A 13,986-nucleotide genomic window follows, 5' to 3' on the forward strand; every position below is an offset into this window, starting at 1 on the left:
ACTTAAAAGCCAGTCGTAACTCAGCGGCAAGTAGGCCCGGCTTCACTCAGAAAGATCTAACCTTCTAGAGGTACCTCTAGAGCTTCAGCCCAGCCTTGTACCTTGCTGCCATGCCATGCCAGACTTGGAGGCTGTTATAAAGTGGATTAGCTTTTAATTTTGCAGTGTTTGACGTGTGCGTGTGTGTGCATGTGTGTGTGCGTGCGTGTGTTCAACTGTCGGCCAGTTGGCCTCCTGCGTCTGTGTGTTATCCTGAAAGAGAGGGGGTTAGCACTTCACACTTCTCTCAGTTCCTGTTTGTGTACTCTACTCATCATTCCATCAGTTGACATTTACACTTCATTCACATTCACATCAATGCTCAATGCTTGTTTTACCTGCCCCTCGGGTGCACTTTATACTTCCTTAATCTCGCTCTCTGTTTCTCTAAAGGTCAGAGTCGTACTGATTATGTGTATAAAATCTTGGACTTTGACCTGAATGGTCAGTAGTCAATTTGATTGACTGCCCAGTTGGCACTTTTTAGTTCCTTGAATGTTCTTTCTTAAAGGTTAGCAATAACATTCCTGATTCCTCTAACGCCTTGCCCAGTTTTCTTGGTGTCCCCACCCTCTACGTGGTCGGTAATAACCAGATGCATTCGGTTTTCAGGGGAAATGGAAAGAGAGCCTGTGAAACGACTTCCGCTTTCGGACGTTAACAAGTCGACACTCCATCTTAACTCCTCCTCCATATTTACTGGATTGGTTGAACAGTGCAGAAGAAAACCTCCCCCAACATTTTTTTTCTCATCAGGACCAGAAAGAAAGAAATGCCATTCAGGCTTTTCTTTTGCGCCTGCTATGTTAAGATAGGGTGTTGCAAGTGTGATCCTTTGAGAAACATTCCGTGAGAAAAACAGTCATGTTTTAAAGTTTCAGTTTGAAATTCCTTGAAATGTTTTTAACCCATTACACTGAAAATAACAGACAGGGCAGATTATTTAATCTATAACTGTACAAATATTGGTTTAACGCTACAATGGACAATCTGATCTCTCTCTTTTGCAGAGGAGCGGCCTGACTGTTCCAAGGCGCGGTGTGAGGTGCAGTTCTCACCCCGCTGCCCTGAGGACTCGGTGCTAATCGAAGGCTACGCACCCCCTGGAGAGTGCTGTCCCCTGCCCAGCCGCTGTGTCTGCAGCCCTGCAGGGTGCCTGAGGAAGGTGTGCCAGCCTGGATACCTCAACATTCTGGTGTCCAAGGGCTCTGGGAAGCCTGGAGAATGCTGCGATCTATACGAGTGCAAACCAGGTGGCTACCAATAACAATTCCCAGCAACTATATGTGACATGGCAATAATTGTTTAATATTCTGATACTTAGATCATTGTAGTAGTAATAATACTAATAATATTGAATTTGTAGAATTTCCCAAACTCAATGGCCAAATTGTAGGCTACATATGAATGTGTTTACACTCATGAATGGCAGCTGTATCTGTATGCCAGCGGTTTATCACCTCTGAGCTGTGGAATGGCGTAACGTAGGCCGTAGCCAACAGAAGGAATGGTTGCTCAATCAAATTTTATTGGTCACATACACATGGTTAGCAGATGTTATTGCAAGTGTAGCGAAATGCTTGTGCTTCTAGTTCCGACAGTGCAGCAATATCTAACAAGTAATCTAACAATTCCACAACAACTACCTAATACACACAAATCTAAGTAAAGGAATGGAATAAGAATATAAACATATAAATATATGGATGAGCAATGACCGAGTGGCATAGGCAAGATGTAATAGAGGAGGTGTTCAGCTAGGATAGGAATGTGCCGGTTCCGTGATCTCCCTGTTCACGTCGGTTTTCTTAACACACACCACACACTCCTCTACATTAACACACACCACACACTCCTCTACATTAACACACACCACACACTCCTCTACAAGGGTTTTTACAAGTCAGGGTAATTGCCACAAACACGCGCAAGGAGGATCATAGCTTCATAGCAAACACAGAAAGAGGAATATTAGTTATATAAAACCACATACTTGATAGTTTACAGTTGTTTTCTTGATTTGCTCTCAATCCAATTTGAGCCCTACTGCTACCTCTATAATGATTGTCTTTGTGTTGTACCCTACCTAGTGTTTAGTGTGGACTGCAGCACAGTGGAGTGCCCTCGTGTCCAGCAGGTTCAGTGTCCACCTGACAGCTATGAGACCCAGGTGCGTCTCACCGCAGACGGCTGCTGCACCCTTCCCACCAGGTGAGCCTCAACCTCCCTCTGAATGCAACAATCATCACACTCTCTTTGGCAGTCCTAAAAAGTAGTCAAGGACAGTCAGGTGTGAGGGTGTGTCCATCTGATGTGTACTAACTCCCCCTCTCTCCATCCCATCTCTAGGTGTGAGTGTTTGCCCGGCCTGTGTAGGTTCCCGCAATGCACTGCCGGGAGCTCCCCCGAGGTGGTCTTCCACGGCAACGGTAACCCCGGGCAATGCTGTGATGTGTACGAGTGCATCAACGGTGAGTTTACTTGCTTACTCCGCTTGGTTCTGGCCTGAACCACACAGCTCCCATCTCACTGTTTCTGAGCTATTATTAAGGAATGAGTGATACAGGATGGATGGCAAAGCCTTGTTTTCCTGCTTTCTGCTCCGGTCATTTTTAAAATAATATTTTACCGTGCCAGGCCAACGGGGGGTTAGGAGATATCACTAAGATGACGTGAAAATATTTACAGTGAGCTCCAAAAGTATTGGGCCATTTTTGTTTGTTTTGGCTCTGTGCTCCAGCACTTTGATACAATGACCTTGAGGTTAAAGTGCAGATTGTCAGCTTTAATTTGAGGGTATTTTCATCCATATCGTGTGAACTGCTTAGAAATGACTGCACCCCCCCCCATTTTAAGGACCAAAGGTATTGGGACAAATTCAAATAAAGAAATAAAAAGTACCTGGTCCCATATTCATAGCACACAAGCTTGTGACTCAATGTTTGCTTTTGTTTTGATTGTTTCAGAATATTTTGTGCCCAATAGAAATGAATGGTAAATCATGTATTGTGTCATTTTGGAGTCACTTTTATTGTAAATAAGAATATAATACATTTCTAAACACTTCTACATTCATGTGGATGCTACCATGATTATGGATCATTCTGAATGAATCATGAATAATGATGTGTGAGAAAGTTATAGATGCACAAATATCATCCACCCCCACCCCCACAAAAAAAATGCTAATCTCCCCTGTTATTGTAATGGTGAGAGGTTAGCATGTTTTGGGGGTATGATATAAAATGCTAACCTCCCCTGTTATTGTAATGGTGAGAGATTAGCATGTCTTGGTGGTATGATATTTGTGCACACACACACACACACACACACTGTAGCATTCTAAAGTATACTACAGTTTACTACGTAATTCTATAGTAAGTACTATAGTATTCTATAGTACATAGTCGTGTTTATTCATGTGGGATTGTAAGCAGAAGAAGACAATTTCTCCTCGATGTGCTCCGTTTCATCAACCCCAGCAGCTTTTCTGCCTTAGATTCTGCAGGTTGAAAAAGAGTGCAAATTAGCGAGGAGTAAGAGAGAGGTGGTTGAATGGGCAGATGATACTTTTCAAATGAAAGCAAATTCTCAATGATTTATGGAGCCCACATTATGGGTGGCGGTCAACTTTAAAGGGTGAGCCAGCCTTTAAAGAATCATTTAAAGACCTTGCTTTTTTAAAAAGGGAAATCTCTAGTATCTTAAAAAAAAAAACGAATACATTTGAAAAGATTGCTCCTTGGCTCTGACAGGAGGTCTGAGCCGTGACATATGTTGCAAATGACGCGTGAAAAGCGAATCTACTGTAGCAAGGAGGAGATTTTTCCGTTGGTTGACGTTGGGGCGACAGGGGAAAGGGTGTGACAGGCAGCACTGCACTTCCCATCCCCTCTTAGCCCTACTAGCTAGAACAAGCATCTGTTGGCGATGTGCAGCCAGGGGTCTGTGTCATCCCTACATCCTGCTTTGTTTATTTGGTGATTTCAGAACAAAGAGCAATGCATTCAGAGATCTGTCCTGGGAACAGCAAAACACAAAACAGAAATATAACCTGATTGAACATCTGGTTCTATGGTGGCTTTATCTGCCTGGATGAAGGGAATTGTAGGGAAGGAGAGCGGGAAGCAGGAAATTAGGGAGGGAGGAGATGAATGAATATTCTGTGGCTGAAGGGGGTGGAGGGTGGAAAGGAAATGGGGAGTGAAGATGAACTCATCCCTAAAGGGTGGAAACTGATCTGGGGATCAATATAACAACAGCTGTTGAGCACACGTCACCCCCACAACACACACACATAAACATACACACACACTGCAACACTGCATCTCTGCTGTAATCCTACCTGACCTCTTCAAGGCTTGCCGTGATTCCCATTAATTAACAAACACACAAAGACAACATGATAAACCCTGAGGGTGATGCTTAAGACATACACAACCACAGCTTAGTAGGAGGGCTATAGATACTACTTACACAGATATCATCTTTGATAAGCACTTGTGGCTGGCTGCTAAGTATGGCTGACACATACACCATTTTTGAGCGTGTGTGATTGTGAGTTTTTAAAATTTTATTTCACCTTTATTTAACCAGGTAAGCTAGTTGAGAACAAGTTCTCATTTGCAACTGCGACCTGGCCAAGATAAAGTGTGTGGTGTGTGTGTGTGTGTGTGTTTGGAACATACTGTTCTCAATCAATGACTACTGACAAGAGTTTTTCAGTGTGTTTTGCTACAGGGGAACTGAAACGCTCAACAGCTGTATTGTGGTGTTCATTGGACAATCTATACTTCACAGACAAGTATTGACCCAGACTCCTTGATTTAGCTGTTAAACCAGATTCCACTGTTGCTTTTCTCTCCGATGTGTGCCCACCCTTTCAATGAAAGGCAGTTGAATGGACATAAAAGATGTCCAAAGTCAGCCAGCAGAACTATCAAAGGACTATAAGATGTCATGTCTGTCTTCCAACTGTACCTCCTCACAACCATCTGTGTTGGAAACCCTATTCAGGGAACACAAACAGAACATGGCCAGGACATAAGAAGGAAGGTTTGACTGGATGAACTGTGGAAGCCATCAGCAAACAGTGGTGTCTGCAGGCTTCTGTTGTCCCACTCTGACAGCAAATGTTAGCAGCAGCAGACGAGACATGAGACAGCTGAGGCACTCCACAGAGCATGTTTGGAATGAAATGGCCTTGGAGCCTGCTGCTGAGACACACACACACACACACACACACACACACACACACACACACACACACACACACGCACACACAGTTAGGGACCAGGTAGCCTCCTCCTCAGACTGTAATCTCACCCTCCTGCATTGGAGATATGCATTTCATCAGGTTGTGTGTGTATGTACACGTGTGTGTACGCGTGTGTGTGTACAAGTGTGCGTGTGCTCTATGCGTGTGTGACCGGGATCTCTCCTCTAGCCAGATAATCGAGGTTCTTGTCAATAGTTCAATCGAATACAGTCTTAACTGAATTGAAGAGTTAAGACTGTATCCCCCCCCCTCCAACTTCAGCAAGTGAGAGAACAAGGGGTAAGTTGACAAATAAACATGTCCCAAGATTTATGCTCATTGGTGAAGAGAAAGGTGATTATTGTACGAATGTGCCCATAAGTTATTGAGCATGTGTGGTGAAGCTCCATTATTGTGTCTTGCTGATACAGGTAGGCTATAAGTTAATAGGTGAATGACATTCTGCTTGTTCCTCATGTTAAAAGAGGAGGAGAGACATGACGACATGCTGATGATAACATTTCATTTGGAAACACTTACTGAATGAAGTTAAAGTGAACTAGCCATTCAGACCAGCCTTTCTGGTTGAACCATCGTAGGTTTTTGTCAAGTTTGTGGGCTCAGTCTGCTCCTGTCATGGAGGCAACTGAGAGAGGTATATACTGTAGCTCTTACACACACAATTCATCTGCTTTCTAGTCAATGTGTCAGTTCTTATGTATGTTCCTTTGATACTCTGTGATGTTGTCTGTGCTGGAGATGCTCAGAGGAAATGGAAAGTGAAGCCTTTTGTCTTGTTGGTGACAAAGGAGCTGGAAAAGCTGGCAATCTCTTCTGGCTGTTAGGGCAGATAGACTTTACGATAGCATTTCTATTGAATGTGTGTGGCTTTTGGATCGAGTGTGTAATTGTGGGGCCCTCCCGTGTTGAGGGTCAGCGTGGCAGAGGTGATGTTGCCTACCCTCACCACCTGGGGTCGGCCAACTTCAGAGATGACATACTGTAAGTGCCTATTCATGCCCTGCAACGAATAGAGACAGAAGCAGGCTGATGTTATTCCCAGTCAAGCTGTTGCTATCTAACAGCATTTAGACAGCCATTACTTTTCTGCAGACTGATCCGACTGCATTGACATCGTTCAATTTTCCCATCAGTCTTTGCATAAACATATATCATATGTGTAACGCATGCACACAGACTGACAGACTATATGATTACTTATTTATCTGTCTCTGTGAATCAGACATGATTCTCTCTGATGAAAGCAGAACACACCCTATTGACTTTCAGATCATTCATGCTTAGGCCGATTCAGGTTTATTCAGACTGCCCATTTTAGGGCTGAGAGAGAAGAGAAAAGGGCAGGCTGGTGGTTGAAACAAGACTAGTGGTTGTCATAGTGAGGCAGGTGATTGACAGTTTATGTAATCTGCTCATCACATGGTCTGAGAGAGAGAGACGGGAAACCACCTTAAACGTCTTGATCTCACGTTGTTGGTTCTTCATAGGCTCCTTTTCCCTTTTTGAGTAATAACTTTGCTATGCCAGCCCCGGTCTCAGCTTTCCAAAAGCAGTGCGTGTACCCAACCTTAAGAAATTAGCCCAGGGATAATCCCTGGCTGTGTATAGGGCCGGGTTGCTCAGGGATGACGTGGAGTAAGCCAGACAGAACAATGTGCTCTATTTTACAGCCATGGCCAGATTAACACACATCAAGTTACGAAGGAGCCTCGGAATGTTCAACAGAGGCAGTCCGCTATTTTGAGAGATTGCTACTTACCGGTACCTTAAACCCCACTCTGGCTTGATCAGTGACTAATGTTATGTCAGTTCACAGACAGCGGTTAGAGTAAACAACACATTCCTGGACCGCTCAGTCAGAGGAGAACCTGGTGCTGTTATTGGCTTTAGAAACAGGAAGTTGACTAAAGGTAATCCACTCAGAAACACTGACTCTGTTCCAATATCCATACTAGTCTCAGACCTGAATTCAAATGCTATTTAGGGTATTTCAATTACTTTCAAAGACATTTGGAAGTAAGTATTTTGATATTTTTTACTTGAAAAGACAGGTTGTTCAATATTGGAATGTATTTGGAAATAAAAATACAAAAATATACTGACTCAAATACACTCCAATGCATTTAACCCAGGTATTTGAAAATAGTATTTGAAAGAAGTATTTGAAAATACTTTCAAATAGTAGGGAATAGGAAATTATTTGAAAATACATATCAAATACTTCCAATAGTTGGTTCGGGACACATTTTTTGAAAGTACTCAAATTAACAGAAAATAAGTATTTAAAGCTGCAATATGTAACTTTTTGGGCGACCCTTCCTAATTCACATAAAAATGTGCGTTTATAGATCTGTCATTCTTATTGAAAGCAAGTCTAAGAAGCGGTAGATCTGTTCTGTGTATGTTCCATATGCACAAAAAGCTTACTTTTCTCAAATTTTGTGCACTAATTAGTTTACATCCCTGTTAGTGAGAATGTCTCCTTTGCCAAGATAATCCATCCAACTGACAGGAGTGGCATATCAAGAACTGATTAAACAGCATGCTCATTACACAGGTGCACCTTGTACTGGGGACAATAAAAGGACAGTCTAAAATGTGCAGTTTTGCCACACAACACAATGCCACAGATGTCTCAAGTTTTGAGGGAGCTTGCAACTGGCATGCTGACCGCAGGAATGTCCGCAGTACGTCCAACCTGCCTCACAACTGCAGACCACGTGTAACCACACCACCCTAGGACCTCCACATTTGGCTTCTTGACCTGCGGGATCGTCTGAGACCAGCCACCCAGCTAATGAAACTGTGGGTTTGTACAACCAAATAATCTCTGCACAAACTGTCAGAAACTGTCTCAGGGAAGCTCATCTGCATGCTCATCATCCTATCCAGGGTCTTAACCTGACTGCAGTTCGGCGTCGTAACAGACTTCAGTGGCAAATGCTCACCTTCGATGGCCACTAGCACGCTGGATAATTGTGCTCTTCACGGATTAATCCTGGTTTCAGCTGTACTGGGCAGATGGCAGACAGCGTGTATGTCGTCATGTGGGCGAGTGTTTTGCTGATGCCAACGTTGTGAACAGAGTGCCCCATGGTGGAGGTGGGGTCATGGTATTGGCAGACATAAGCTGCATGAGGCAAATGGTGTTCACCAGATACTGACTGGTTTTCTGATCTACGCCCCAACCTTTTTTTAAAGGTATCTGTGACCAACAGATACTGACTGGTTTTCTGATCTACGCCCCTACCTTTTTTTAAAGGTATCTGTGACCAACAGATGCATTTCTGTATTGCCGTTCATGTGAAATCCATAGATTAGGGCCTAATGAATTTATTTACATTGACTGATTTCCTTATTTGAACTGTAACTCAGTCAAATCTTTGAAATTGTTGCATTTATATTTATGTTCAGTGTAGTATGGTAGTATTGTGCTGAGGGTTCCAGGGTGACGCAGTGGTCTAAGGCACTGCATCTCAGTGCAAGAGGTGTCACCACAGTCCCTGGTTCGAATCCAGGCTGTATCACATCTGGCTGTGATTTGGAGTCCCATAGGACTTGCCCAGTGTTTTCCGGGTAGACCACCATTGTAAATAAGAACTTGTTTTTTAATTGACTTGCCTAGTTAAATTTAAAAAATGAAAGTAGACATTGGAACACAGTGACTGAGTAGGCACAGCAACTTAACCTGTGAAGTATTTGGAGGAGAACAACAATTGACCCGGCCTGGGAGCCATTGTGAGATCAGATGTTGTTTACATTTCATTGCATCGCTGTAAGCAGTAAGCACTATCACTCAATACATTCACATTATTCTAAACTCTGAAGGTGTTTGTGTGATGCAGCCTTGATTTGCAACATCATGTTGTTGCCTGCCTGTCTGGTGGGTTATTCTGTTCATCCACAGAGCTGAGGGAGAGGAGGGAGGCACACCTGTCGAGTGCTGCATGTTATCACATTATTTAGTCTCTGTCTCAGCAGCACAGCCAAAACATGAGGGTGCGGCGGCATGGGGGAATGAAGGGATCTGGCTAGCTAGCATGGAAGGAGGGGGAGGTGGTTGGTATGGTCCAGACAAAGAGGAGCGTGGGTAGGGGAATGGCATGGGAGGGGAAAGGAGGAGAGAACTGGACAAGAACAGAGAATAACAGACAGACAGACACACAGACACACAGACAGACAGAAGGGTTGGAGAGGAGTGCAACAGGAGTGCATGCTTCTCACTTGTTCCTGATAACTAAGAGATAGGACATTACATGGGAGGTTTAGTACAGAGGAACAGGTGGAGACCTCTGTTTTCTATATACATGATGTTGGTAATAACCCTGGAGAACATTGTCTGCTGCAAACAACCTTCTGTGTGTTTATCAAACCTCAATTCAACAACTGACTGTTGTTTTCTACCATGGGAAAGTACACGACGAGTATATGACTAGTATAATCTATAATATATTATATATCTATGCACCGGACGTGCACCGGACGTGCCACCTGTCCCAGACCTATTATTTGACCATGCTGGTTATTTATGAACATTTGAACATCTTGGCCATGTTCTGTTATAATCTCCACCCGGCACAGCCAGAAGAGGACTGGCCACCCCTCATAGCCTGGTTCCTCTCTAGGTTTCTTCCTAGGTTTTGGCCTTTCTAGGGAGTTTTTCCTAGCCAACGTGCTTCAACACCTGCATTGCTTGCTGTTTGGGGTTTTAGGCTGGGTTTCTGTACAGCACTTTGAGATATCAGCTGATGTACGAAGGGCTATATAAATGAATTTGATTTGATTTGCACACAAGTACCATAGGATTGGACTGCTGTTAATGCCATTTTCATGTATACGTAACAAATGAAGCCCGTTGGCAGGCGAAACCTTTTCATTTTAAACTTAAAAGGCCACTTCAATCAGCTTGTAATTATGTGCAGACACATATTTTTACAGATATCAGAAGAAAATAAATCCGTTCTAAAACGTAGCTATAGTAGTCACAGTGGTCCTGGGATGAAGTATACCATTGAAGAAGTTTAGATGGTACAGTATATTATTTAAATCCTCTACTCCTCTCATACACCAGCAGGTTATGAGTGTTTTATTCTTGCTTCTGCCCTTCTTCTCCCCAGGAGCTCACAGCTTATGTGCTAGGAGGCTCCTACGGAGTGTATGTATGTGTGCATGTGTCTGTGTGGAGTACTAGCTCAGGAGTACTTGCTCTCTCCTTGTTCTCCCTCCTCACACACTCACACGCTCTCCTTACAAAGAGCTGCAGACTAAACCAAAATTGGTTCACTGAATACAGGCTTTCTGTAGGAGTTTGGGGTTAAATTATATAGGTGTGAAGTTTGTAGTTGTTCATGCTTGCTTGCTTGCCGTTGCATGGAACTGTAGGCCTTAGCTTATTGCGAATTTTGTTAGCAGTCAAAAACACTCACACGGTGTACGAGTAAGAGTTGGTTAACTAAGTGGTTTGAGTGTTGCTCTTGAGTGTTGCTCTACACCGAGTATTTTTTGTTTTTAAATCCGTGACTGGGGCTGTGGCAGTCCCGACGTTTTGTCAGCCGGTAACTTTCATGCAAATAACTGCTGGTCCCACGGCAATTGACTGTTAATTAACACACGTGTTTAGCATCTCTGGCTTCCATGCATAGTCCACAAGCCACTGATCCAGACCTTTTCGCAAGATCTACATTTGAAAAAGTATAATAAATCCATGTAATATATAGCCTTATATAAATCCATTCTTTATTTTAGGCAGGTCTGAAGAATCATTATGATATGAAGAAATGTTAGCCTATTTCAGAAGAACAGAATAGCATATTCTGAGTCATCCTTATATTAGGCCCTGATCTGGCTATGCCATATGGCTGTGGGCTACACTAGTTTTTTGAGCAGATAAGATTTGCTTATAATTCCTCTGGCATCATTTTTATAGTATTTTATTTAAAAAATGCATCTACTGTTTCTTGCCTTACATTTTAAAAAGAAGAGATTCCTGGAGGAAAAGGTTCCTTAGATTGCAACACCGGTGGAACCCCTAAAGGTGCCTCCAGGAACCTTTTAACCCCTTAAGGTTGATGTCCACGCCTGTGGAAATAAAATTAGCATAATACAAAAATCCCTATAAAACCTGTCAGTTTTAGAGATATCTGTTTTTTTGCATTGGATGCGTCTCAATCGACCTTATCTGCCTACAGTATGTCGCACTTCCGAATCTGCGGTGAAAGGTGACAGTGCTAGAGTGGTGTTGGTCAGACCATGAGACATCCCGAAAATCGGTCTTCTCACGAAATCGTCTGTAGCGTCCAAACAGTTTGGCCTACAAACTCACATACTCTATGGTGTTCTCCGTTTTGCTCTACGACCCCCCCCACAAGCGTCTTGGGACTCGTCTGATTTCGGTAAAGCCAATCTGCCAACTTCTGTCTAGCGTCTGAACAGTTTGGGAAACACACTAATATGACCCATTTGTGCAGATGTGAACATGTACGCATCAGTTGTTTTGCTCAAGGGTGCCTACAGGCCTCATAAGAGTCGTCTAAAGGTCCCCTGGTACCAGTTGAAAAAAATGAATGGAAGTACAGTGCATTCGGAAAGTATTCAGACCCCTTGACGCTTTTGAAATAAATTTACGTTAAAGCCTTACTCTAAAAAAAAATCCTCATCAATCTACACAATACCCCATAATGACAAAGCAAAAACAGGTTTTAAGACATTTTTTGCAAATATCGCATTTTCATAAGTATTCAGACCATTTACTCAGTACTTTGTTGAAGCACCTTTGGCAGTTTTTACAGCCTCGAGTCTTCCTGGGTATGACGCCACAACCTTTGCACACTTGTATTTTTGGAGTTTGTCCCATTCTTCTCTGCAGATCCTCTCAAGCTCTGTCAGGTTGGGTGGGGAGCATCACTGTACTATTTTCAGTCCTCTCCAGAGATGTTCGATTGGGTTCAAGTCTGGGCTCTGGCTGGGCCACTCAAGGACATTCAGAGACTTGTCCCGAAGCCGCTCTTGCGTTGTCTTGGCTGTGTGCTGAGAGTTATTGTTTTGTTGGAAGATGAACCTTCGCACCAGTCTGAGGTCCTAAGTGCTCTGGAGCAGGTTTTCACTAAGGATCTCTCTGTACTTTGCTCCGTTCATCTTTCCCCCAATCCTGACTATTCTCCCAGTCCCTGCCACTGAAAAACATCCCCACAACATGATGCTGCCACTACCATACTTCACTGTAGGGATGGTGCCAGGTTTCCTCCAAACTCTTGGCAGACTCTCAGGCTAAAGAGTTCAATCTTGGTTTCATCAGACCAGTTAATCTTCTTGCTCATGGTCTGAGAGTCCTCTAGATGCCTTTTGGCAATCTCCAAGCAGGCTGTCATGTGCCTTTTACTGGGGAGTGGCTTCCGTCTGGCCACTCTACCATAAAGGCCTGATTTGTGGAGTGCTGCAGAGATGGTTGTCCTTCTGGAAGGTTCTCCCATCTCCACAGAGCAACTTTGGAGCTCTGTCAGAGTGACCAATCATCTCCGTGACCAAGGCCCTTCTCCCCCGAATGCACAGTTTGGGTCTTCTCCCCCGAATGCTTAATGAGTCTTCCAAATGGACAATGACCCCAAGCATACTTCCAAGTTGTGGCAAAATGGCTTAAGGACAACAAAGTCAAGGTATTGGAGTGGCCGTCACAAAGCCCTGACCTCAATCCTATAGTAAATTTGTGGCCAGAACTGAAAAGCATGTGCGAGCAAGGAGGCCTACAAACCTGACTCAGTTACACCAGCTCTGTCAGGAGGAATGGGCCAAAATTCACCCAACTTATTGTGGGAAGCTTGTGGAAGGCTACCCGAAACGTTTGACCCAAGTTCAACAATTTAAAGGCAATGCTACCAAATACTAATTGAGTGTATGTAAACTTCTGACCCGCTGGGAATGTGATCAAATAAATAAAATCTGAAATAATTCATTCTCTCTACTATTTCACATTCTTAAAATAAAGTTGTGATCCTAACTGACCTAAGACAGGGAATTTTTACTAGGATTAATGACCCAAGTTTAACAATTTAAAGGAAATGCTATCAAATACTAATTGAGTAAGCATTTCACTGTAAGGTCTACACCTGTTGTATTCGGCGCATGTGACAAATAAACTTCGATTTGATTTAAGGTTCCTGTAGGAACATTTTATGTCCCATGTATTATATTATGAATAATAGCAATACTATTACTACTACTGCTGTACTAATTCTACTACAAATAATAATAATAACAATAAACTATTAACAATAATAATAATACATATATTATTGAGTGGCAAACTTGTAAAGTCACAAATTCATTTGATTGTCTTTGAAATTCACAGAAATCCAAATATACAATCAATAAATAGTCAACCGTTGACGAACCTTAATATTTGATGTGTATCGACAACAAGATAGGAACCTATACTAAAAATAGTATAATAATTATTGTCATCAACTATGCCAATCAAAAGACCCCATCTTAGTGATAAAAATGATATATTTAGATACATGGCGAATGTTTCACAGGTCAATGATTAAAAAAAAGGTATGTAGAGATACTAACAAAGCATTAGCACATCGATAAACAGCTTTCTAAGTGGTTTCTAATTTGAGTCATTTGGCTGTTACATCTGACCTCGCGATACTTTGTGCTCTGGTCTCCCC

At 42.8% G+C, this 13,986-nt stretch overlaps 1 protein-coding gene across 1 annotated transcript in view; it reads left to right on the forward strand.

The window, feature by feature from the left end:
- Positions 1-13,986, forward strand: part of crim1 (cysteine rich transmembrane BMP regulator 1 (chordin-like)) — a 124,779-nt gene that overhangs the window by 72,518 nt on the left and 38,275 nt on the right. Inside the window, exons 3-5 of the mRNA XM_024419964.2 lie at positions 1,050-1,292; positions 2,130-2,250; positions 2,389-2,510. Of these exons, the coding sequence (XP_024275732.2) occupies positions 1,050-1,292; positions 2,130-2,250; positions 2,389-2,510 (486 nt within the window). The remainder of the gene's footprint in view (positions 1-1,049; positions 1,293-2,129; positions 2,251-2,388; positions 2,511-13,986) is intronic.

Source organism: Oncorhynchus tshawytscha, linkage group LG11 (genome assembly GCF_018296145.1).
Source record: "Oncorhynchus tshawytscha isolate Ot180627B linkage group LG11, Otsh_v2.0, whole genome shotgun sequence".
Taxonomy (NCBI): domain Eukaryota; kingdom Metazoa; phylum Chordata; class Actinopteri; order Salmoniformes; family Salmonidae; genus Oncorhynchus; species Oncorhynchus tshawytscha.